Source organism: Bicyclus anynana, chromosome 22 (genome assembly GCF_947172395.1).
Source record: "Bicyclus anynana chromosome 22, ilBicAnyn1.1, whole genome shotgun sequence".
In the NCBI taxonomy this organism is placed as follows: domain Eukaryota; kingdom Metazoa; phylum Arthropoda; class Insecta; order Lepidoptera; family Nymphalidae; genus Bicyclus; species Bicyclus anynana.
This window is the reverse complement of record NC_069104.1, coordinates 6,745,974-6,771,466: the sequence shown is the minus strand read 5'-3', so window position 1 is coordinate 6,771,466 and position 25,493 is coordinate 6,745,974. Positions and strand designations below refer to the sequence as shown.

General features: G+C 40.4%; 1 protein-coding gene across 2 annotated transcripts in view; it reads left to right on the top strand.

Annotated features, from left to right (window-relative positions):
• The window catches only part of LOC112046310 (uncharacterized), a 64,310-nt gene that overhangs the window by 25,636 nt on the left and 13,181 nt on the right, over nucleotides 1-25,493 (top strand). For both annotated transcript variants that reach the window (XM_052888308.1, XM_052888309.1), the window contains exons 6-26: nucleotides 531-630; nucleotides 1,420-1,650; nucleotides 4,524-4,654; nucleotides 5,413-5,548; nucleotides 6,351-6,447; nucleotides 6,848-7,492; nucleotides 8,180-8,278; nucleotides 8,650-8,740; nucleotides 9,580-9,783; nucleotides 11,322-11,446; nucleotides 13,103-13,282; nucleotides 13,932-14,033; nucleotides 14,754-14,876; nucleotides 15,787-15,947; nucleotides 19,641-19,750; nucleotides 21,100-21,480; nucleotides 22,186-22,317; nucleotides 22,744-22,840; nucleotides 23,724-23,821; nucleotides 24,329-24,506; nucleotides 24,781-24,917. In XM_052888308.1, coding sequence (XP_052744268.1) covers nucleotides 531-630; nucleotides 1,420-1,650; nucleotides 4,524-4,654; nucleotides 5,413-5,548; nucleotides 6,351-6,447; nucleotides 6,848-7,492; nucleotides 8,180-8,278; nucleotides 8,650-8,740; nucleotides 9,580-9,783; nucleotides 11,322-11,446; nucleotides 13,103-13,282; nucleotides 13,932-14,033; nucleotides 14,754-14,876; nucleotides 15,787-15,947; nucleotides 19,641-19,750; nucleotides 21,100-21,480; nucleotides 22,186-22,317; nucleotides 22,744-22,840; nucleotides 23,724-23,821; nucleotides 24,329-24,506; nucleotides 24,781-24,917 — 3,558 coding nt within the window. The remainder of the gene's footprint in view (nucleotides 1-530; nucleotides 631-1,419; nucleotides 1,651-4,523; nucleotides 4,655-5,412; nucleotides 5,549-6,350; nucleotides 6,448-6,847; nucleotides 7,493-8,179; nucleotides 8,279-8,649; nucleotides 8,741-9,579; nucleotides 9,784-11,321; nucleotides 11,447-13,102; nucleotides 13,283-13,931; nucleotides 14,034-14,753; nucleotides 14,877-15,786; nucleotides 15,948-19,640; nucleotides 19,751-21,099; nucleotides 21,481-22,185; nucleotides 22,318-22,743; nucleotides 22,841-23,723; nucleotides 23,822-24,328; nucleotides 24,507-24,780; nucleotides 24,918-25,493) is intronic.

Sequence of the window (25,493 nt, the reverse complement as noted above, 5' to 3'; positions counted from 1 at the left end):
GCCGTCATAGTCTGTAGTCTGTAGTCTGGCAAGTTCGTTGATGATATGCGGGCGACGAGGGGAAAGACTGCGCGGGTGTGAAATCGTGCGGGCGGGGAAGTGAGGTGCAGTAGTCATCGGTTTTTCATTCATCGCTACTCGCCCCCCGGCCCGCGCGGCCCATCGGCAGTGTTACGAACGAAGTTGCCAAGATACATATCTATCATTATAATAATTATAAACCCATAATTATTCGGCTCACTGTTGAAAAAATAAGAAAAAAAAAACTGATACGTATCGTTAGAAATGCCCATTTGGAGCAATAGTTAGTATGGCACAAAGATTGTTCTAGTTTTTTTTTCTAAGCGGGCACTTTTGAAAATCTACAAAATGTATGGAAATAACGAATCGTCGAACCAGTATAACTTGGTTCAGAGCCCTTTTTTTTTTTTTTTTTGGTTGGCACTTTCAAAAAGAGCCCAGAAATGTACGGAGCGTGAATGATCTCCTTTATGTTGTTTATTATGTTTATGGTGTATTTTGTTGTGCAGATTGCAGTAATAGCAAGCGAAGTAGTCTCCAAAGCAGAGGCAGCACATCCAGTCTCATTGAAGGCAGCCTCACACCACGATCTCAACCCCCCACTCCTAGGTAAGTAAACAAAATATATAACACAACACTCTCACTTAGAACTTGTGAAGAAGGGGCAAATTCGTCGCGAATGGTATCGCGCGAATTCATACGAGCGTTGTCGAAGTACTAGACATTAATACATCGCGCCCACAAGCATCGCGCGAATTTAAAATACGCGCGTAAATCGCGCGCGCTACGCCAGACCCTCGACTCGCGTGTGATTCGCGCGTATTGCGCGCGAGTCGAGATACTAGGGACGCCTTGATGCGTCCAGTTAACGCATGAACTCTAGAGCGAGTGCAAAGCCTTATGTAGCGACTTCCAAACATCACGATCCTGAGCCGCCTGCATCCAGCGAATCCCTGCGACTCGCTTGATGTCGTCAGTCCACCGGGTTCAAGTTCAACTAAAACTGCGCTTTCTAGTACGGGGTCGCCATTCCAACACCTTGGGACGCCAACCTCCACTGGCTTTTCAAACTATGACTATGGCTCTTGTATGGCAGTTCGGACTCATCACCGAGTGGTAGTGGTTCCATCCCCGCCCCGTTGGTCTATTGTTGTACCCACTAGGAATACTGGTCATATTTAAAAAAATATTCTTTTTTTTTAAAAAAAAAAAGAGGCAAACACAAGGTTTTCGACTAGGGTAGTCAATATACAAATTGTACAAAAATATAATCCTATGCATGCATATACGCATAGATCGGCTAGGAATTACATATCATCATCACTTACCATCAGGTGAGATTGTAGTCAAGGGCTAACTAGTAAAGAATAAAAAAAAAAAATAACAAACAATTTACAGATCTCAAGCGGCGACCCCGCATAAATACAAGAAGGGCGACGTAGTGTCAACACCCACTGGTATACGGAAGAAGTTCAACGGCAAACAGTGGCGGCGGCTGTGCTCCAAGGACGGCTGCACCAAGGAGAGCCAGCGCAGGGGGTTCTGTTCGCGCCACCTGTCCCTCAGGGGCGTCACCAGGTCGTCTAACACGCCGCTCGCACAGGGCTCCGCTCATACGCCGCAGCAAAGGTGAGATGGCGTTGTGATTTATTACTGTTACAAAGTTTAGTCTTGTAGAGGATATGTTATAAAGGTTATTACAAGTAATTGATAACTTAAAAAAATTTAATATTGTTACAAAACCAGTCTCTTAAAAAATATAAAGATCTTTACAAAAATGGTCTATTAGAAGATATATAGAAAGTCTCTTAAGATATAAATGACTAGCGGACGCCCGCGACTTCGTCCGCGTAAATTTCGATGTCAACTTTACTACTACCCCTACCCTACCCTACCCAACCCCTATATCTACCCTACCCTACCCTACCCCGACCCCCACCCTACCCCTACCCTACCCCAAACCTACCCCTACCCTACCCCTACATTACCTCCATCCTACCCCTACCCTCCCTGTACCCTATCCCTTTCCTACCCCTATCCCACCCGTACCCCTATCTCACGCCTATCCTACCCCTACCCTACCACTTCCCTATCCTACCCGTACCTTTACCCTACCCCTACCCTACCTTTACCCCTACCCTACCACTGCCCTTAACCCGGCCCTAAACCTACCCTACCCCTACACTACCTCTACGCTTCCCTACCCGTACCCTACCCTACCCTGTAACTTCTTTATCTTACTCCTACCCTTAGCAAAATCGGTCCAGTCCTTCGAGAGTGGTGGTATGACCAAGAGAAATAGAGACTTCTATGCTAATAATATAAAGAGGTAAAGTTCGTGTGGTTGTAGGAGGTAATCTCTGGACCGATTTGGAAAATTGTTTTACCAATAGAAAGCTACGTTATTTGCGAGTGTCATAGGCTATGTTTGATCCCCATATTCACACGGGAACGGGAACTACGTAAATGAAAGCGCCGGGCGTCATATAGCGGAATTTCTGCGTCTTTTAGAAATTTTGTATTATCTCCGAAACTATTTAAGTAATTAACATACTGTAAAGGGCAAATCTTATCTCCATAATATCCTTGTGATTATTAAATAATTTATTTTAATAAGAATTAAAGTTTAGTTGTATAAATAATGACGTAAACCTAAGTATATAAAATTAATGATTTTTAAAACACAAAAGGTACTATATCTGCTAATATATAGAAGATAGATATATGGTGTCGCGGACTTTTTTGTAGAACTTTTAAAGATACATAAAGTCTCTATACATTATTTTCAATTTTACTCAATAGTTAAGGCAGCGCATGCGAATAAGTCTGTTTAAGAGGATTTTCAGTCCGACCTGTATGACAAAAACTGTGATAACTCGGCTAATATATATGATACCAAAATATAATATAGCCTATAGCACTCCCCGATAACGTAGCATTCTACTGGTGAAAGAATTTTTAAAATCGGACCAGTAGTTCCGAAGATTACCCCATTTAAAAAATGTGACAAACTTACAAACTTACAAACTTTACCTCTTTATAATATTAGTATAGATTGTTACAAAAACAGACCTCCTATAAGTTGCTACAAAAATCATTACATATTCTCATAGAATCATCATCATCATCATCATCATCATCATCATCATCATCATATCAGCCGATGGACGTCCACTGCAGGACATAGGCCTTTTGTAGGGACTTCCAAACATCACGATACTGAGCCACCTGCATCCAGCGAATCCCTGCGACTCGCTTGATGTCGTCAGTCCACCTGGTGGGGGGTCGGCCAACACTGCGCTTACTAGTGCGGGGTCGCCATTCCAGCACTTTGGGACCCCAACGTCCATCGGCTCTTCGCACTATGTGCCCCGCCCATTGCCACTTCAGCTTTGCAACTCGTTGAGCTATGTCGGTGACTTTGGTTCTTCTGCGGATCTCCTCATTTCTGATTAGATACTCCTAACATAGCTCGTTCCATCGCCCGCTGTGTGACTCTGAGCCTTCTTATGAGGCCCATAGTTAGCGACCAAGTCTCGGAACTTTCTCATAGAATATGTAATGATTATTACAAAAATGGTCTCTCAGAAAATATAAAGGTTTTCACAAAAACAGTCTCTTAGAACATTTAGGATTGTTTAAAAATAGTCTCTTTGAAAATATAACATTGTTACATAGTCTCCTAAAAGATGCAATATTATTACAAAAATAGTCTCATAAAAGGTATAAACATTGATAAAAAATAGTCTCTTAAAATATATAATATTGTTATAAAAATTAGTCTCATAGAAGATAAAAGATTGTTACAAAGATAGTCTGTCTTCTAGAAGATCAAAATATAAAAATTTGTAAAGTGGAAAGCTCAATTACTCGTAGCAGACAGGTAATAAATTAAAAGCCATAATATATTTTTGACATAAAAATTCAATTGACTTCAAAGATGTTCATTTATTTTGATTTTGACACAAAATTACTGAACCGACTTTCATAAAAATTAAGTGGGACCAATAGGCTACTTGTCTCTTTTGTAAACAGTATTTAAACTGAATTATGGAAGTATTATAAGCTATATTTTATTTTGTCCCGTCAAAAATTTAATATAAATGAAAATATCTACGTAATTTTTTTGCCGCCGAAACACAACACATTAGCAAGTGACGTCATTCATAGAGATAACAGCGTGATCGGCGTTTGCAGTGATGTGATATATAACACGTCAACGCAAGCGCCAATCACAAACCGATGCCTTGTAGCGAATGACGTCACAGTTTATGATTGGCGCTTGCGGTGACGTGATAAAAATACAATTTTGTTTTATAAAAATATTACAATTATTTTCACAAATAAAAATGTAATTAGAGTTTCTAGGCATCTAAACTGCCTATATGCAAAAAATCTTCTTAGTTTTATACAACAGGCGAGTAGCCTATTTGGAAGTATACGCTTTCAAACAAAAAAAAATAAACAGCCAGTTCCGCTCGTTGTAATGATGTTTGTTCCAGAAGCAGCAGCAAATCGTTGTCGTCGAGCGGCACGGGCGTGGAGGGGGACGAGACGTCGCGCGAGTCGGACACCACGCCGCCCAACTACCGTCGGTTCGACCCCGACGAGACCGAGGCTGCTAACATGCTGGGTGAGTGGATCAATACAGGTTAATTATAATAATTATTTATGCTATATCATATAATGTAATTAATATAGCAGGAATGTTTTTTGCCGAATTGCAAAACAAACAGCATGAGTGCTACAATCGCTAATTACGTGCAGTGACATACAATATTTTTTTTTACGACCATGATAAAATATATAAAAAGATTAACAAAACTTGATAAATAACAGGTACATAATTGGCGTTGGGCATCCTCTTCTCGATTTTTGAATGACTTGGAATTATCTTTTTAAAAATTTAAATAAAATGGATTACAATGATATTTTTAATTTTAAATAGTTCCATTAGCTACCTGCGCTATATTAGATGCGTGGCTGGCATTGCAAATGCGCGGTTAAATGGGTATTATGTACCATTTGTGCACCATTTGAAATTATATTTGCATTAAATCAGTGTTTTCTATTAAACATAAATATCTCGTCCAGCGCAAATAATATTAAAGGATTTTTTTCTATATCCCGGGACCCCCGTTATAAATTTGACTAACTGCACCCTTCATAATGTAAACGATTATTATGATTCCTAAACAACATAAAAACTTTATATTTTTATCGTGGTCGTAGAAAAAAAAATATTGTATGCCACTGCACGTAATTAGCCATTGTAGCACTCGTATTGTGCAAATCGGTTTTCCCTCAAAAATCACACTCATGCTACATGACAGTGTCCCTCATTACACGAGTAATGAGTTATATAGTTTTTATACATATACTTGTCGGCAGTGTCGCTAGGCAGCTCGCGGTCGGGTAGCCCAGGCGCGTCGCCGGTGGGAGGTTCGCCAGTGCTGCGCGGAAACGTATTCGTGCCCATCTCCTCGCCGCAGCCGCCGCACGCGCCCACCTACCACCACCTAATCAGGTAACTTTTTTTTTTTTTTTTTTTTTTTTTTTTTTTTTTTTTTTTTTTTTTTTTTATTCTTTACAAGTTAGCCCTTGACTACAATCTCACCTGATGGTAAGTGATGATGCAGTCTAAGATGGAAGCGGGCTAACTTGTTAGGAGGAGGATGAAAATCCTCACCCCTTTCGGTTTCTACACGGCATCGTACCGGAACGCTAAAGAGCTTGGCGGTACGTCTTTGCCGGTAGAGTAGTAACTAGCCACGGCCGAAGCCTCCCACCAGCCAGACCTGGTCAAATTAAGAAAATCTTAATCTGCCCAGCCGGGGATCGAACCCAGGACCTCCGTCTTGTAAATCCACCGCGCATACCACTGCGCCACGGAGGCCGAAAACTTAATATCTATTTCATTGCTGTCAAGGGGTAATAAATAGGCTAGTTCATCGTTTCCCAACCAGTGTCATCTCTGGACCATACATAAATGCTAATATCTCGCTACTCTTACTGAAAGCGAGCAAATTTTTTTCTTTTCAGATGAGAGGCTAATAACCACAGATATTAGAAATGATGCAGACTTGCTTGCATATGTTTTTTTTTTTATTTTGTATACCTCTGCCTTTACACATTACAGGTGAATATTTAAAGTATTGAACAACTTTATTCCACTCTGAAATTACTTGAAGTTTGTGGCAGTTAGTAACCACGGTGCTCGGGCTATGACCGGGACACTGTTTATTTTATTAAGGGGGACCGTGAAAACTAGTAAGGATTATTAAGAATAACTAGAGTATGTAATAACTTGTATTTCTTTCTCCATACAGGCCAGAATTGGTGCGACCAATTAGAACGCGGTCGCCAGTAGGCAGCGTGGCGACCAGTGTCATCAGGGTATCTCCAGCGCCGACCTACCACTACCAGGTATTTGACATTTTTGACTCCCGACTTTAAAAAGATGGGTGTTATAATGTTGGCACGTCACGTTTGTATATGTGTATTTGTCTGTATAGTCTGGCTAGTTCGTTGATAACACTGCCATGGTATGCGGGCGACAGGGGGAAAGGCGGCGCGGGTGTGAAATCGTGCGTGCGGGGTAGTGACATGCATCAGTCGTGGGTTTTATAATTATAATAATAATTGTTGATTTCCAAGAATTATTGTTCTTTACAACATTCAACTAAATGTCATCACTGAGAATGTTAAAACAATATTGGATGTAGTACTTCTTTTCATATATTTTTATTTTCACAAAATGGAAGTGCTTTTTGTTTATTACAATCTCTACCAGAGTGTTTTTCTTCAATTAATTGTCGTTTTGCAGGTAGACAATCGCAACGGGCCGTCCACTCTACAGTCCACGCAAGCGAGCACAGCCGGCCTCCAACCTTCCACTCTCAACATACAGAGCACGATACAGAGCAACTTAAATGCACCAACCACCATGCAATCATCCCTAAACCTGCCTACCAGCATCTCCATAATAAACAGCATCAATAGCCAGAGTCTTACCAGCATACCCTCCATACGGACAAACAAAGTCGATGAAATCCCACACAATTTAGTCGTACAACGTATGCCCACAACGAATGGATTCGACTTAGAGCACATATACAGGAATCCATTACGAAGAAACGGTATGCAGGATCAGTATCGACGAGAGACGGATTCATCACCTTTGAACAACCATGAAAATTTTGTGAATAGACGGGTCTCGGAGTATGACGAGGAGGACCATTCGGTGCCTCAGACTGACCACATCGGCCGTGATGCTCGGCCTCTAGAACTCTCCGAGGCTCGCTTGTTGGATGACAAGAGGATCATAAAGCCGGCCCCACTGCAAGCTCGGTTGGTGTCACTGGTGGAGACGGATGTGAAGGAACCGATGAAGAGGTTCTATGTCCTTCCGTCGAACACTTTGGAAAAGAAGATTGTGTTCATTAAAAACGAACCATCTGAACCTGTTCAGGTAAGAAGGATGCTTTTATATTATATATATAATAGCGGACGCCTGCGGCGTCGTCCGCGTGGAATTTAGTTTTTCACAAATCCCTCGGGAACCATGGATTTTTTCAGGATAAAAAGTAGTCTATGTGTTAATCCATGCTATAATATATCTCTATACCAAATTTCAGCTAATCCGGTTAAGTAGTCGAGGCGTGAAAGAGTATTATACTATATATATATATACAAACATTCATATCATTAAAATCATCAGTCTTCGCAAATCTCGGGAAACCATGGATTTTTTTCGGGATAAAAAGTAGCCTATGTGTTAATCCAGAGTAAAATCCATTTCCATTCCAAATTTTAGCTAAATCGTTTCAGTAGTAGCGGCGTTAAAGAGTAACAAATATCAAAACAAACTTTAGAGTTTTTAATATTAGTAGGATAACGAGTAAGGGGTAATGGATTCTCTGGACCTATTGAACCGATTTTTAAATTTCTCCTACTAATAGAAAGCTGCATTATTTTTGAGTGTCATAGGCTATATTTTATCCCCGTATTTTAAGGAAAACGGGAACTATGCGAGTGAATCCGCGGGACGTCGGCTAGTAGAGTAAAGGCGATAGTCTTCTACTTAATATCAAGTGTGTATTGCTTGTTATGTCGGCTATCAATAAAAATAAAAAATAAAAAATTATTTATTTCTCAGATAGAGCATAAACAACACCAGTTGCCTCAACAACTTAACAACAATATTGAGCCAGAACACCCACAACCAGAACAACGCACCATGGACAACGGAGATCACGTATGTATTTATATGTATTTATATAGGTACTCGTCGTCGTCATCAACCCATATTCGGCTCACTGCTGAGCTCGAGTCTCCTCTCAGAATGAGAGGGGTTAGGCCAATAGTCCACCACGCTGGCCCAATGCGGATTGGCAGACTTCACACACGCAGAGAATTGAGATAATTCTCTCGTATGCAGGTTTCCTCACGATGTTTTCCTTCACCGATTGAGACACGTGATATTTAATTTCTTAAAATGCACACAACTGAAATGTTAGAGGTGCATTCCCCGGACCGGATTCGAACCTACGACCTCCTAATGGAAGGCAGAGGCCATCACGTCTCAAGTTTATGTATTATTTATGATTTTTTTATTTGTTATTTTAGGTAAATAATGTAAACAGCAGTGCAGTGATTGTCCGTCCCAGTCAGCTTCTACCTGTACTGCCACCCCCTACTTCGCATACTGCGATTATTGGTGAGTTGGCGACGTTAATAATAGCACATTATGATATAATGCAGTGAGTTGAAAATTACAGCCGAGGCGATATTGCAGCAGCTCGAGCCAAAGGCGAAAGCTATAGTAAGGAAGCAGAGGCTGTAATTATCAAAACCCACTTTCTGAAAATGAATTTGCATCTTTGCCTGTTTTCTAGATGACATTTTGACAAATGCACCAAAAGCGACCAGTATTACTAATAAAGTAAATTAATATATTTTTGTGTTTCTGATACAGATAAATGGTTGACATTTATTGTTAAAATTAAAGAATGCAATGTTTGTTTTTATTATATTTCCTTTCCTGTTGATTACGGAACCCTAAAAAGCTGATAATGATGAACCACTGCTATCTCAGACCAATTATAGAAGAACCTGTATCGAACAAAATTGTCTGTCATTTTCTGAGGAAAACGAGCTTAGATTTGGTATATATCTTAAACTAAATGAGAAGTTTTTGCCCGTTTTTTACACAATTCAATTACACAAAAAGGTATTTTTACGGAGCTCTTTAACCGACGAGCACAATTACAACTATTTAACATCGATACTATAGAGACAGTTTTTATAATCGCCTTAGATCGTTGATCATATACTTTGACAGAAAAGTAACGTCTAGCGAGGCAGGTCCTATACAATAATTGGTCTGAGACCAAAAACAACCAGTGTTACAAATAATTAATATATTTTTGTGTTTCTGATACAGATAAATGATTGACATTTATTGTCAAAATTAAAGAATGAAATCTTTTTTAAATTATATTTCCTTTCCTGTTGACTACGGAACTCTAAAAAGGGCTGATAATGATTGGTCCACAGTATCAACAAGCGGTGTATCCAACGCGGTGTTCCCGTGGCAGTCCCTGGTGCCACTGTTCCGCGCGAGCTCCCCGCCCGCCGCGCCCGCGCCCGCGCCGCCCTCGCCGCGCACCCCGCGCACGCCCCACACCCCGCACACGCCCCACACCCCGCACACGCCGCACACGCCGCACATCAAGACTGAGGACCAGATCAAGACTGAAGGTAAATAATAACTATATGATCCATGCTTCACCATGGTACAGCCCGATTCAAACTAATGACATCTCTGAAGTTAGCTGCTAGTGTTCACTGCGCGCAGATAGTACATATAAATTACATATCTACGCGTAAGATCTTGTCCAGAAGGGGCGAATTCGTTGCGAATTCATACGCGCGTTGTCCGAAGTACTAGACATCAATACATCGCGTCCACAAGCATCGCGCGAATTCAAAATACGCGCGTAAATCGCGTGCACTACGCCAGACTATCGGCTTGCGCGTGATTCGCGCGTATTGCGCACGAGTCGAGATACTAAAGACGCCTTGTTGCGTCCAGTTAACGCGCGAACTCTAGAGCGAGTGCACGTTCAACTCCATGTTTCGTACTGAATTCCTCCCCAAATGCTCGCGCGTTGGTACGCGCCTTGTGGACGCAACGGTCGCGCGTAATACGCGTGAGAGAATCGCGGCGAATTCGCCCTTTCTGGACTGAGCCTAAGGCAATTGCACTGCGCGCAGATAGTACATATAAATTACATATCTACGCGTAAGATCTTGTCCAGAAGGGGCGAATTCGTTGCGAATTCATACGCGCGTTGTCCGAAGTACTAGACATCAATACATCGCGTCCACAAGCATCGCGCGAATTCAAAATACGCGCGTAAATCGCGTGCACTACGCCAGACTATCGGCTTGCGCGTGATTCGCGCGTATTGCGCACGAGTCGAGATACTAAAGACGCCTTGTTGCGTCCAGTTAACGCGCGAACTCTAGAGCGAGTGCACGTTCAACTCCATGTTTCGTACTGAATTCCTCCCCAAATGCTCGCGCGTTGGTACGCGCCTTGTGGACGCAACGGTCGCGCGTAATACGCGTGAGAGAATCGCGGCGAATTCGCCCTTTCTGGACTGAGCCTAAGGCAATTGCGGGTAAGAGACGCGCGAAGTGATGATTTTTTTTTGAAGTGAAACTTCTTTAGGCGCATGAGGGTAAATTTTTTACAGATGTAACGTCACGCCGGTATGCAACGAAAGTGTCGAAAAGGAGAGAGAGCGATCGAGACCGATTGAGAGAGAGTAAGACAGGGCAAACGTAGCATGAAGCAACTAGCCGTGGAGTGAGAGTAGGGAGCAAGCAAGTGAGAAAGATTGAGAGAAAAAGTGAGACAGTGCGAACGTCGTATCACGCACAGTACTATGGAGTGAGAGGTGGGAGAGATCTATAGTGAGAAAGATTGAATGAGAGAGAATACGAGATATCGAGAAATAATACACGCCCTATTGGTTGTGTATTCGTTTACTAGTTAATTATTAGAACTTTAGATGGCATTTCTGTCGCATAGCGTCATTTGCAGTAAACGCAGATTTTTCATCTGTTCACAATATTATTAGCCCTTATACAGTGTATAAACAGTGAGAGATTTGTATAAATATAAACAAGATTTATAAATTAGTTCGCCAAAGAAGTTTCACTTCTGACATGTGTACTTTGTACGCACGCATTTTTTATTCCATAACAACTATTAACTATTGTAAAACTAGATGGCGTCACGTCAATGTGCACGGACGAAGACGACGAAGTGTTCGAGTGCGAGGATGCCGGCGACAGCAGCAGGCGCTCGCAGAGCCTCTCCGCGCTCAACCAACAAACCGCCGGCCAGGAAAAAGTGAGCTACTTCTTCAACTTTTACTACTTCATTATTTAATCTAAAAAGAAATATAATTTAAAAAGAAATCATTAACTTTTATTAATTAATATCGATATATTTGGGACCCTTCTTCCATGTACTATGCGAAATTAATAATATCTAAATACTAACTGACGACGCGCAGTTTCACCCGCGTGGTACCCGTTCCCGTAGAAATACGGGGATAATATATAGCCTATAGCCTTCCTCGATAAATGGGCTATCTAACACTGAAAGAATTTTTCAACTCGGACCAGTAGTTCCTGAGATTAGCGCGTTCAATTAAACAAACAAACTCTTCAGCTTTATAATATTAGTATAGATATCGATATATTTGGGACCCTTCTTCCATGTACTATGCGAAATTAATAATATTTAAATATTAATTTTAATATGAGTTAACTACCCTATTGTACTTTTGAGCACGACATGCAAGCCATCGCTTAATTCCGCTCCAGGTACACCATTTTCTGTTAATTCCGTTATAATTCTTCACAATATTTTGACGGCCTCCGTGGCGCAGTGGTATGCGCGGTGGATTTACAAAACGGAGGTCCTGGGTTCGATCCCCGGCTGGGCCGAATGAGATTTCTTAATTGGTCCAAGTCTAGCTGGTGGAAGGCTCCGACCGCGGTTAGTTACCACCCTATCGACAAGTATGTACCGCCGAGCGATTTAGCTTTCCGGTACGATGTCGTGTAGAAAAGGGGTGTGGATTTTTATTCTCTTCCTAACAAGTTAGCCCACTTCCATCTTAGACTGCATCATCACTTACCATCAGGTGAGATTGTAGTCAAGGGCTAATTAATTTGTAAATGATAAAAAAAAAGAATATTTATTTATTCTTTAGACGTACGTTTGCCGTTGTTGTCAATAGAGAATTCAAAACTTATCAGCTCTATGGATCTTTTTTTAATCTTCCCAGGAAAAAGTCTAATCCCATTTGAACTAATGTCGCTATAAAAATATAAAATCATTTAAGTAAAAAAGATTTTACTGTCGGTTACACTAACATTTTATAGGTAGTAAAACTAATTATAAAATGTTACCCTTTGAAAATGTTACTTGTACTAAAATTGACACATATTATTATGATAACAATAATGCTGTGAGTGTCGCTTACTATAATTGCACGGTCCTTATGTCTATTTGTACCTCCCCCACGTACTGTTCCAAGCGGATTTTTTCAACACCTTTAGAGGAAAATGGCTCTTTGGACCTATTACAGTTTTATTATAAGTAATAGTTATGTCGTTGTCATCAACCCTTATTCGGCTCACTGCTGAGCTCGAGTCTCCTCTCATAATGAGAGGGGTTCGGCCAATAGTCCACCACGCTGGCCCAATGCGGATTGGCAGACTTCACACACGCATTGAATTAAGATAATTCTCTGGTATGCAGGTTTCCTCACGAGGTTTTCCTTCACCGTTTGAGACACGTGATATTTAATTTCTTAAAATGCACACAACTGAAAAGTTGGAGGTGCATGCCCCGGACCGGATTCGAACCCACACCCTCCGGAATCGGAGGCAGAGGTCATATCCACTGGGCTATCACAGCTCTACTCTAATAGTTATGTATGTATTTCATTTCATTTCATTTCATAAATGGCAATCATTCTTGATAATTTCACAGAAGGAGCGTCGCATCAGACGTCCCATGAACGCGTTCATGATATTCTCGAAGCGCCACCGTCAGATGGTGCACCAGCTGCACCCCAACCAGGACAACCGCACCGTCAGCAAGATCCTCGGCGAGTGGTGGTACTCGCTCAAGCCTGAGGAGAAGCAGAAGTACAATGAGCTGGCTAGTGAGGTGCGAAGTTATTTTGTTTTTTTAATTTGACCATAAATTTAAATTTGACCAAGTGCCCACTTGCAGCCTTTTCCAATTTACAACCAATTGGAAAAGGCTGCAAGTGGGCACGACAATGGGGATGATGAATATATTGATTTTTATTAAACATTTGGGTAAATCAGTTCAATATTAACTAATTAATACATTAAAAAACAAAGATTGTTGAAATGTTTGTATAATAGTTGAGATTATAAAATTTAAAAAACAATTAAAAATCTTTCATCGTAATTAGATGTATTTGTAGAAAATTGTATTCCATTTTAATAAATCTTAAGATCTCTTACATGGCAATGTGACATTTTTAATTAAATTAAGTATGAAGTATAAAAAGTAACGCACAAATGAAGATATTTGTAATTTTGTTTTAGCCCCCATACAAACCTAACGATCACTTCGATCTATGACGTCATTAATTCGTGCCATTACGTATGGGTCGTTTTAAATCCCCGTAGCTCCGATAGTAATGATCGCAAATACCCTGTTACTTCTACAAAATTGCTTTCATCATCATCATTGTACCCATATTCGGCTCACTGCTGAGAACGAGTCTTCTCTTAGAATTAGAGGGGTTATGCCACTTACGGTTGTTTTGTATTTTCATCAACAGGTAAAGGAAGCTCACTTCAAGGCACACCCGGAGTGGAAATGGTGCAACAAAGATCGACGCAAGTCCTCGAGCAGTAGAGACCCTACTGGTTCTATGCCACAGGTATCTATTTTTTTTTTATGAATAAATATTCCCGTTTCCCTCCCAACTAGTCGGGGAAGATTGTATTAGAAGTGGGTACGACAATAATCCACCGGGGCGGGGATCGAACCACCACCCCTCGGTGATAAGTAGGACCGCTTTACCGTTTGAGTTTTTGAGGCTGAAAAATGTATACTGTCATGAGTCTATTTAACGCCAAGCTTATCTCTGTAAAGAATAGGTATATGGTGCTTTCATCACGCTACAATCAATAGAAGCAAAGCAGTGAGGGGAAATGTTGGGAAAACGGGAGAAGTTACTCCATTTTTACAGCGATATTACTGTAAGAGCTGGATTTTGACGGCGCAGTGGTATGCGCGGTGGATTTACATGACGGAGGTCCTGGGTTCGATCCCGGCTGGGCCGATTGAGGTTTTCTTAATTGGTTCAGGTCTGGCTGGTGGGAGGCTTTGGCCGTGGCTAGTTACCACCCTACCGACAAAGACGTACCGCCAAGCAATTTAGCGTTCCGGTACGATGTCGTGTAGAAACCGAAAGGAGTGTAGATTTTCATCCTCCTCCTAACAAGTTAGCCCGCTTCCATCTTAGATTACATCATCACTTACCATCAGGCGAGATTGTAGTCAAAGAATAAAAAAAAATACAGAGGTCTAAGAGCGGACGATATCGCGGGCGTCCGCTAGTTAACAATAAATGTGACGTATATGTAACGTTTTCCAGAGCCCCCGCACGCCGTCAGAGGGGCCGAACCCTTGCGTTCCGACGAGCGGAGCGGAAATGTCGATCAGTACACCGCAGTACAACCACGTTGGGTCGCCGCAGCTTAGCGACGATGAACCTATGGTATGTATAACATCATCATCATTATCATCATTAGTACCATTAATATTTTTAGCCGATGGACGTCCAATGTTGGGCATAATATACTGGCAAAGACGTTTGCGCCTAGATTTAGCGTTCTGAGTGCCTAGTGAGAGTTTTCAATGTTTTCATACTGTGACGATCACGTAAACGTAAACGCGACATTCTAAAGAATTGAAACAGCGCCATCTAGTGGCACTATTGCACAACTGTTTCAATTCCTTACAAATTCGCGTTTACGCCATAGTCACAGTATGAAAACATAGGGACGATGTCCCAACGATCCCCTAACAAGTTAGCCCGCTTCTATCATAGATTGCATCATCACTTACCAGCAGGCGAGATTGCAATCTAGCGCTAACTTGTAAGGAAATTAAAAAAATATGCCTCATGTAAGAATTTCCAAACACCATGGTATTAACCACTAAAATCCATCAATATCCTGTAATCCGCTTGATGACATTGGTTCACCAAGTGGGGGGTCTATCAACATTGTGCTTTCCGGTGTGGGGTCGCCATTCCAGCATAGGGTAGGGTCTGAGTATAGAGTAGCAAGTTAAATAGACGATGATTTTCTATTAACCATCTAGCATACGCTCATTAAAATAATTATATTTTTCAAAAAAGTAACATTAAGATATCTATTAATTTATTAGAAAAAGACGGCTAAAACTCACGTAATGCAACGTGCCCAAATAGTTTCGAACCCTTTCGGGGACCTTATCATGAGCTAGTTCTTGCAACGCGGCACGATCCAAACAGCGAAGCGGCGGTGCGGCGCGCAGCCGCTCTCATCGCGCGTTTGGAGCCTTGTTTCATAATAAATTAATATGACTAACACTCACGATAGTTTAAATTCTGAATTCTAAAATTTTTTTTTTTTTTATTGTAGCAAATAAGTCAAACGATAGAAGAGTCAGCCCCGCTCCAGAACATAGAGATAGACCTCAAATGCGGAGAGAAGGTCACAGACTCCGACTCGGAAGGTTTGGACGCGCGAGACTACCTGCCTCACCACGACCACACGAGGCGGCCTAAAGCTATCAAAGCCAGGTATGTAGTCTATATACAGGGTGTGGCGTAAATAATGGATAACCCTGTACCTGCCGAAGAGACTCCTAATGGGCTATAGGAATATAGATTTTTTTTTATTTATTTAAGTTTCGTTTTAAGAAAAATGGCTTAATTCATGTTTTTCAAAAAATGGGTACTTTCATTTATTCATTTTGCTACAGTTACCACAAATTTTAGATTTTTTGCATTCTGGTTTTTTTATAATACAGCTAAAGAATTGTGCTATTGGTTGGTATAAGGAATTCCCAGTTTGTTACTCTAGTTTTGGAAAAAAATAACATGAAAGTTCAAAAAGCCTTATTAATTATCCAATTTCTTAACTTTGTGCAACATCTGGTGTAAAAAATCTCTATGAGAGATGACTTGCCCATTATCTTAAAAACATGCTTGTTTAATGCAGATTCCGAAATGGTATAATACCTACTAAATATCATGTTATTTACGAAAAAAAATGGCAATAGCCAAGAACATGTCCTTGATTTTTTAACTACATTATTAAATTATCACAAACATGTCTTTGTTAACGTAATATGGGTCGACCCTTTATTGTGTGACCGGGGGCAGGTAGTCAATATGGATAGAGCAAGCAGATAACGACCTTATTTCGACTACCTGTGGTTGTTTGTCACTGGAAAAAACGCCATGGTTAATCTCTTCAAAGGACAGAGACAAAGCATTTTCATGTTAGGTAAACAGTAGTTGTGCGATAGAGAGATGTTTATTGTTCTTATTACAAACGACAAAAACAGGTTTAGAACTCAGAACTTGTGTTATACAGTTGCAGTTAGTGCTCATTTGACTATCGTTGCATGCGCATATCTCGGTTGTATTTTCACGTGATTGGATTTTTTTAAAAGTGAATTTGGCTTACGTACTACGGACTCTGTTTTTGCTATACGAATTGGACATTTGTGATATTATCGAAGACTTCTGCATAACCCTGGACTACTGGTCATGCCGCGTCATACATACACACCCCAAGAGTACGCAAACATGCATCTCATTTACGGGATGTGTAATTGTAATGCAAATGCAGCTGCACGAGAATATCGTCGAAGATACCCTAATCAGCGACATCCCGATTATCGCGTGTTTACACGAGTGCACGTCGCTTTTAGCGAAGGACGGATGCCTGGTACCGGTGTTGGTGGAGCTTCGGAAGGTAGACCTCGACGACATGGTGATGACGAAGTTTTAAACGCTGTAAGAGCAAACCCTGAATTATCAATTCGCGAAACTCATGTGGATACGCGCACTGTGGGCAGAATCCTGCACAGGCATAAGCTTCATCCATTCCATTTTCAGAGAGTGCAGACTCTTATGACAAGGGATTATGCGCCGAGAGTGCATTTCTGCCGAATAATGTTACGAAAAATAAGAGAAGATACAGATTTCTTTAACAAAATATTGTGGAGCGATGAATCAAGTTGTAGACGAAATGGCTACCTCAATTTGCACAACCTCCATAGTTGGCAGGCAGTGAACCCCAGACAATGTAGACAAGATCGTGCTCAAGTCCAATTTAAAGTAAATCTTTGGACGGGAATTTTAAACGGTCAAATAGTTGGGCCCATTGAACTACCGGAGACACTAACGGGTCCCATTTATTTAAATTTTCTGCAAAATATTTTACCACAACAATTAAGAAGTTTAAATGTGCCAGATAACCACTGGTTACAAAATGATGGTTGCCCTGCTCACTACGCACGCATTGTCCGGGATCACCTGAATGATGAATACAATGAGAGATGGATTGGTCGTTTAGGACCCATTTTGTGGCCGCCAAGATCTCCTGATCTGAATCCTCTCGACTTTTTTTACTGGGGATGTTTAAAAGAAAAGGTCTACAAGACGGAGATAACATCCCTGGAACAATTAAAGGTCCGGATTTTTCAAGCTGCTGACGAAATAAAGAGATCTGGCTTTGTACGACGCCTGAAAAGGTCATTCATCCGTCGTTGCAGGGCCTGCATTGCCGCAAATGGCGGCCATTTTGAACATTTAGTTTAAAATGTAAAATTTTGTGTTTTAGCTTTTTCAATAAAAAAAAATCGTTTTATGTTTTTTATTTATTTTTTAAAACAACCCACACACCCACTGGTAAACCTAGTCAACTTAAATTGCAATAGATAATTTGTTTGTGATAGCTTAATAATTTACTTAATAAAAATAAAACAAGGACATGTTCTTGACTATTGCCAATTTTTTTCGTAAATATCGCGATATGTAATAAGTATTATACCGTTTCGGAATCTGCATTAAGCAAGCATGTTTTTAAGATAATGGGCAAATCAGCTCTAATAGAGATTTTTTAAACCATATGATGTACAAAATTTACAAACTGAATAATCAATAAGGCTTTTTTGAACTTTCATGTTAATTTTTGCCAAAACTAGAGTAACGAATTAGAAATTCCTTATCAATAACAGTAGCACAACTCTTAAGCTATATTATAAAAAAAACAGAAAAAGAAAATTCCAAAATTTGAGATTACTGTAGCAAAATTAGTAAGTGAAAGTACCCATTTTTATAAAAACATGACTTAAGCCATTTTTCTCAAAACGAAACTTCAATAAATAAAAAAAAATCTATATTCGAATAGCCCATTTGGAGGCTCTTTGGCAGGTACAGGGTTATCCATTATTTACGCCACACCCTGTATATTAGAAAGGCGAAAGTTTGTGTGTTTGTGTATATGTTTGACGGCCTCCGTGGCGCAGTGGTAAGCGCGGTGGATTTACAAAACGGAGGTCCTGGGTCCGATCCCCAGCTGGGCAGATTGAGATTTTCTTAATTGCTCCAGGTCTGGCTGGTGGGAGGCTTCGGCCGTGGCTAGTTACCACCCTACCGGCAAAGACGTACCGCCAAGCGATTTAGCGTTCCGGTACGATGTCGTGTAGTAACCTTCTTCTAACAGGTTAGCCCGCTTCCATCTTAGACTGCATCTTTACTTACCATCAGGTGAGATTGTAGTCAAGGGCTAACTTGTAAAGAATAAAAAAAAATGTTCGTTTCTCTTTTTCTGCCGCTACTGAAGAGATTTGGCTGAAATTTGGAATAGAAATAGATTTCACTCTGGATTAACATATAGGCTACTTTTTATCTTGGAAAAAACAACCATGGTTCCCGCGGGATTTGTGAAAAACTCAAGGACGAAGCCGCCGAGTCTTTATAATCTCGTTTATTTTGCAAATATCCAGACAATCTTTGCTTTTTATGTATAATTTAGTTAACATTGACCCTATTTACCCGAATGTATCATAAAAATCAATATTTTAATGATACATTCAATGTATCATAAAAATTATTATTGTATCATAAAAATTAATATTCAATTATTATTGAAACCCGAGTCCTTACCTAGTCGAAAGGGGTGTGGATTTTTATCCTCCTCCTAACAAGTTAGCCCGCTTCCATCTTAGACTGCATCATCACTTACCATCATGTGAGATTGTAGTCAAGGGCTAACTTGTAAAGAATAAAAAAAAAAAAAAAAAGTCATCATCCCCATTTTCAGTTCTTTTGTTATGCATAGATTTTTCATGCAGACGTAGGTTTCGTAGCGAAGTTCCTTTATGTGGCTAAACCACTCTTACTACAACTGTATAACCAACTCTCCATTCGTTTGAGATGCTGTGTTGGTGTTTAACATTTTTTTTTTTAAATTTTTAGGGCTGGTTCATCTGACAATCTTCTGGGAGCAATCACAGCCTCCAGTCCGGGTGGATCCAAAGTATTCCAACCTACAGGCGGTGCTTTTAAATCCACACACGCTGATACTGGTAAGTTGTAGTCTATTTTACTTATATTGAACCACAGATTAATCAATGATAGGCAGATTGAGCGCACGGAACACGACGGAGTCGTAACCCTGCCAGATACAAAATTCAAAAACGAATACATTCTCGAGTCACGACACAAAGCGTCGCATCAGTAACTTTCAATATTATTCAAAAAAAATGGCGTCTTATGTTTTTAATTATTTTAAAAACTGTTCACGAAAACTAAAAAACTAAAATACAGTATTTTTTTATTGGTAATTATTTATTACTATTTAATTAATTTACGTAATTGTTGTTAGTGTTAAATTTTGAAATACAAATTATGAAATAAGTTTGTATATGCGGATGTCAAGGAGACTGACGTGACGTTTGGTTTTTTATGGGTTTCAGTGGCTTCACCACGCTGCTTCTAAAGATTCAATCTGTGTTGATTGACCACACAATTTGCTCATCCATAATCATAATGTGAAGCAATTAAAGTCTTCTTTAGTTTTATTTTTATTCAATGACAAGTTAGCCCTTGACTGCAATCTCACGTGATGTTATGTGACAATGCAGTCTAAGATGGAAGCGGGCTTACTTAGAAGAGGTATAAGTTCATTCTGCCCATACCTCTGATGGTTTCTACGCGGCATCGTACCGGAACGTTAAATAACAGCCTATGCATATCATCAGACCACACCTGAGCCTATTTAGAAATTATAAAATCCTAAACTTTACCAAACTTGGAACCAAACCCAGGACTTCTCTGTAGCAAACCACAGCACTGCCAATTGCGCCAAAAATTTCGGAAGTAGATATGAGGAGTATGCGGCGTCCTCTTTTTGATTATCTATAACAGACTTCCCGAAACTTTTTTGTGTCGTAGACCCCTTGCCATGTTTTTCCGTTTGGGAAACTTCACTATAGTTAGAAATTTACAAGAAATCAATATCAGGTAAGTAAGGGGTCTATACTTACCTGATATTGATTTCTTGTAAATTTCTAACTGTAGTGAAGTTTAGTGTTAAAAACTTAAAGTAAAGGTTTTCTTTTCTCAGGTTTTGTGTTCAAAATGTATTGCGACCGCAAAACGAATACCAACATCCTACAACTTACACAATTTTATAAACATTTATAATAAATTTTTTTACTTCATAGGTACTTTTATATATAATTTATATGTTTTGATATTATAAGATAGTGTGATGTAAGTAAATAGGTACTATCAGTGTATGTGTTGAGATCCACTATCCTGGACCCCCAAATTGTATTTCGCTGACGTAGACCCCTTGTAGTTTGTCATAGACCCCTAGGGGTCGATACCACTTTGGGAATCAATGAATTCTATAATATCGTTTTATCAACAGGCGATAACCACAGACAATGGACCGCGTTCACGTCAATAAACAAACCGAACATGAACCACGTTCCGAATTCGCCTCACCCGTCCCAGTCGCTGACGACCAACACGCAGAGCCTGACCAACAGCGTGCAAGGCATATCGCTGGGCACGCCCAACATGACCACACAAGAAGCGTTGGACAACGCCATCGCGTCGATAATAAGCCCCACCACTAGTGGCGTGCAAGTGCTGTCGATACCCAACGCATCGATGCCCAACACATCGATGTCCAACACGTCGATGACCAACGCTTCGATGATCAACACTCCGACGACTGCATCGCTTAATAACACGTTTTTGAAGAGCGTCACTCTGGTCAAGAGAAATATTGGGGACAATGCCACAGGTAATTTAGTGATTTGCAGTGTTAAATCGATTTATAGCTTGTTATCGCATCGATATTAAGCCCCACCACTAACGGTGTGCAAGTATTGTCGATACCCAACGCGTCGATGACCAACGCTTGACAACATCCGACGACTGTTTTGCTCAATAACACTTTTGAAGTGCGTTCGCTCTGGTCAAGATAAATATTGGGGACAATGCAACAGGTAAATTAATGATTTGTTACAGATTCTCTAACTCATGATTATAAAACAGTACGACATTTTTTGTGTTTTTTTTATTTTTTAAGTTTTTTTGTATTATTATTTTTAGTGTACAACCACGAAATACGCAAGTTTTATTTTATAATCCACTTTGAAGTAGAGTAACCCACATTTCTAAAAAGGTCGGAAATTTCGACCTCGTACTTGAAAGAGTAACCGCTTATTAGCGATAAGGCCGCCAATTGCTTATAAGTTAATTTCTTGCCTGTTATTATTTTTTTTGGTGTACAATAAAGTATATTTCATTTATTTTATTCATTCATTCATTCATTCAATCATTCACCGCTGAAGACTGGTATTTGGAAGTCATTACAAAAGACTTAATCCAAGAATGGACGTCGATAGGCCGATAATGATAATGATGATGATGATGGTGATGATGGTGATGATGATGAATATTTGTATGAGTATGTCATTGTCAAAATTGGTTTTTATGTCCGTAGGTCCAATAACCCTATCAGTGGACGCGTCCGGCAACCTCGTGATAAAGACGAGCCAAGCGGATAACCAGCAGAGCGATGCTCAGCCGCTGCACTGTGTGCAGTTGCAGAGGCTCTACGTGCCTTTTACCTCTGGTTAGTCGTAGTCCATTATTTGGCATAGCATTAAACTCTCAGACCAATGGACAAATGGACCTAACTCGCTAGACGTTACCTCTCAACGCGTTTAAGAAAAACTGTTGCTATCAATGTTTCATTGTTGTAATCGCTTTCGTCGTGTTAAGAGCTCTTTAAAAATGTCGTTTGGTGCAGTTCTTGGCACTTATGAGTTCACGTCCATTAATGAAATGTGGCTTAGGGCTACCATTTGTTTTATTTTAATTCAAATGTATATAGAAATAAATGTGTAGTATAACATAAAATGTATAATTTAAATTAAATGGTTTTTTTTTTCGTTTTAAATCCATCTGTTAGTCAAGTATAATTGTTTATTTTAGGTTGCGTTCAAATAAGAAATGATACCCATGAAATTAATATTTTTTTTTTGTTTTGAATTTTCAGATACGGACATCAATAAGAACCAGAGTCAAAACATGCCTAGTGGTCAGTCTGTGATCGTGTCGCAAAACAATAACCACACAGTGCCGAAAACAAATACGTAAGTTCTTTTCATTACTTCCAATATATTTTTATAAACAGAGGTCCGAGTCTCAGAAGAGACGCCCTTAGAGAGTCGTTCCGCCCATCTCTTCTCCTTTTTCTACCTTCGGGCTCCAGGAGTTGCTTCTGCCCCCAAATTAAGGAGCCTTTGGCACTTACACAATTAGTATCAAAATGGTTTACTAACGATATTTGTGCAGGCAATGGGACACCCCTATATTTTTAGAACAAGTCCCATAGGAGATGCCCTCGGAGAGTCGTACCGCCCATCTCTTCTGCTTCTGCCTTCAGGCTCTATGAGGCGTTGCTTCTGCGCTTCCCCTTCCGCCGGTGACGCTGCTGATGTCGGCGCTCAGATTAATTAGATAAGGACCTGTCTCGCTAGACGTTACTTTTTTGTCAAAGTATATGATCAACGATCTAATGCGATTATGCGTTTATAAAAAAATCGTGTTGTTAAAGAACTTTTACGTTCCAGGTTAAAAAATACGTTTTTGTGTAGTTTAATGGCAAAAACGGGCAAAATAAAAAGCTCTTGACTACAATTTCACCTGATGGTAAGTGATGCAGTCTAAGATGGAAGCGGGCTAACTTGTTAGGAGGAGGATGAAAATCCACACACCTTTTCGGTTTCTACACGACATCGTACCGGAACTCTAAATCACTTGGCGTCTTTGTCGGTAGGGTGGTAACTAGCAACGGCCGAAGCCTCCCACCAGCCAAAATACCAACTTTATGCTCGTTTTCTTCAGAAAATGACAGACAATTTGGTTTGCGAATTTGGGTGCGATACTAGTCTTTATATAATTAGTCTGAGCCTAGTAGCCTGCGCCACTTACACAATCAGAAAAAAAAAAACCTTACTGACGATATTTGTGCAGGCAATGGGACACCCCTATGGAAGAGACCCGGCCGTTCCCCCTGGCGCCTACACCAGCCCAGCTGGGCAAAGCACCTTTACAGAAGAGACTTAGTCGAGGTTTGTAATCCATTCTTCTATCATCATTATCAACCCATATTCGGTTCACTGCTGAGCTCAAATCTCCTCTCAGAATGAGAGGGGTTAGGCCAATAGTCCACCACACTGGCCCAATGTGTATTGGCAGACTTCACACACGCAAAGAATTAAGAAAATTCTCTGGTATGCAGGTTTCCTTACCATGTTTCCCTTCACCGTTTGAGACACGTGATATTTAATTTCTTAAAATGCACACAACTGAAAAGTTGGAGGTGCATGCCCTGGACCGGATTCGTACCCACACCCTCCGAAATCGGAGGCAGAGGTCATATCCACTGGGCTATCTCGACTCATACTTCTATTCTAATATTATAAATACGACATTAAGTTTGTCTGTATATAGAAAAATACATAAGTCATTGTAATATTTGTCTATCCTATCATAGAAACAATACTAAAGAACCAATTATTCAACATGAGTATTTTAGTAGTTTGTAGAGTGTTTTATTGTTTGTGTTATATGTCAAGGTACGTCGACCGGTTCGACGGGCGGTTGCGAACCCAACATACCACGCTCAGAGAGTGGGCCCACCACTCCGCACGATATCGTGGAGCCGCTGCAATCGCCTAAGAAGATGGAGAACCTACCGAGTCCTTCGTCAAAGAAGTGCCTCTTCAAGAAAGGCAACGAGGATGGACGGGATAGGTGAGTATTTATATGGAGGAGATTTATGTTCTGATAAAGTTCTGTTCTGAAGTCGTTGTAAATCTATATTTCTATACTAATATTATAAAGCTGAAGAGTTTGTTTCGTTGAACGCGCTAAAAAAAATCTTTCAGTTTTAGATAGCCCATTTATCGAGGAAGGCTATGAATATCGAGGAACGGGACCACGCGGGTGGAACCGTGCGGCGTCAGCTAGGAACCTAATAAATAAATGAATGAGCAAAGTAACGCTCGATTACGTCATCCTCCTACAGGGTGCTGGAGACGGTGAACTTTGAGCAGAAGTTCAGCACGTTGCCGCAGTTCAAGCCGGAGGCGTGCAGCCCCAGCGCGTGCGTGGTGCCGCGCAGCCCGCAGCTGTACGTGCGCAAGAAACACAAGAGCGCTCTGGGTAAGTGAAGCTACGTTCACACCCTTGGCAAGTCTCGACGGACTGACGGCCACACCAGCGTGTCACGTGGTCTGAAATCGGGCATTAGAAATATAAACCTTCATCTGTTATTTATTAGTGATAAGAAATAAATGATATATTTATAGTGACACATTGCAAATAGGTTGCCTTATTAAACACATTTTTATACAGAATGTAGGAAACCATGAAATCTTCGACCATTAATGACAGGACCTGCCTCGCTAACCGTTACCCCTCTGGCAAAGATCAAAAATCAATGATCTAACGCGTTTATAAAAACTGTTGCTATAGAATCGATGTTTCATTGTTGTAATCGTTTTAGAGCTCCCTAAAAATGCCGGTTTGTTTAGTTGAATGGCATAAAAAACGGCCAAAAACTTGTAGTTTAATAAAAGATAGAGTAATGTTTCATTTGTAAGTATTTCTACCTTAATTTTATTAAATTTGTATTATAAACAACTTCTAAAAAGAATCGATTCTTTTGATAGAACAGCAAAGAATCGATCAAGTAATCGAACCCATACAGGGCCCTTAGTCATGAGCTGGTTCTTGCAT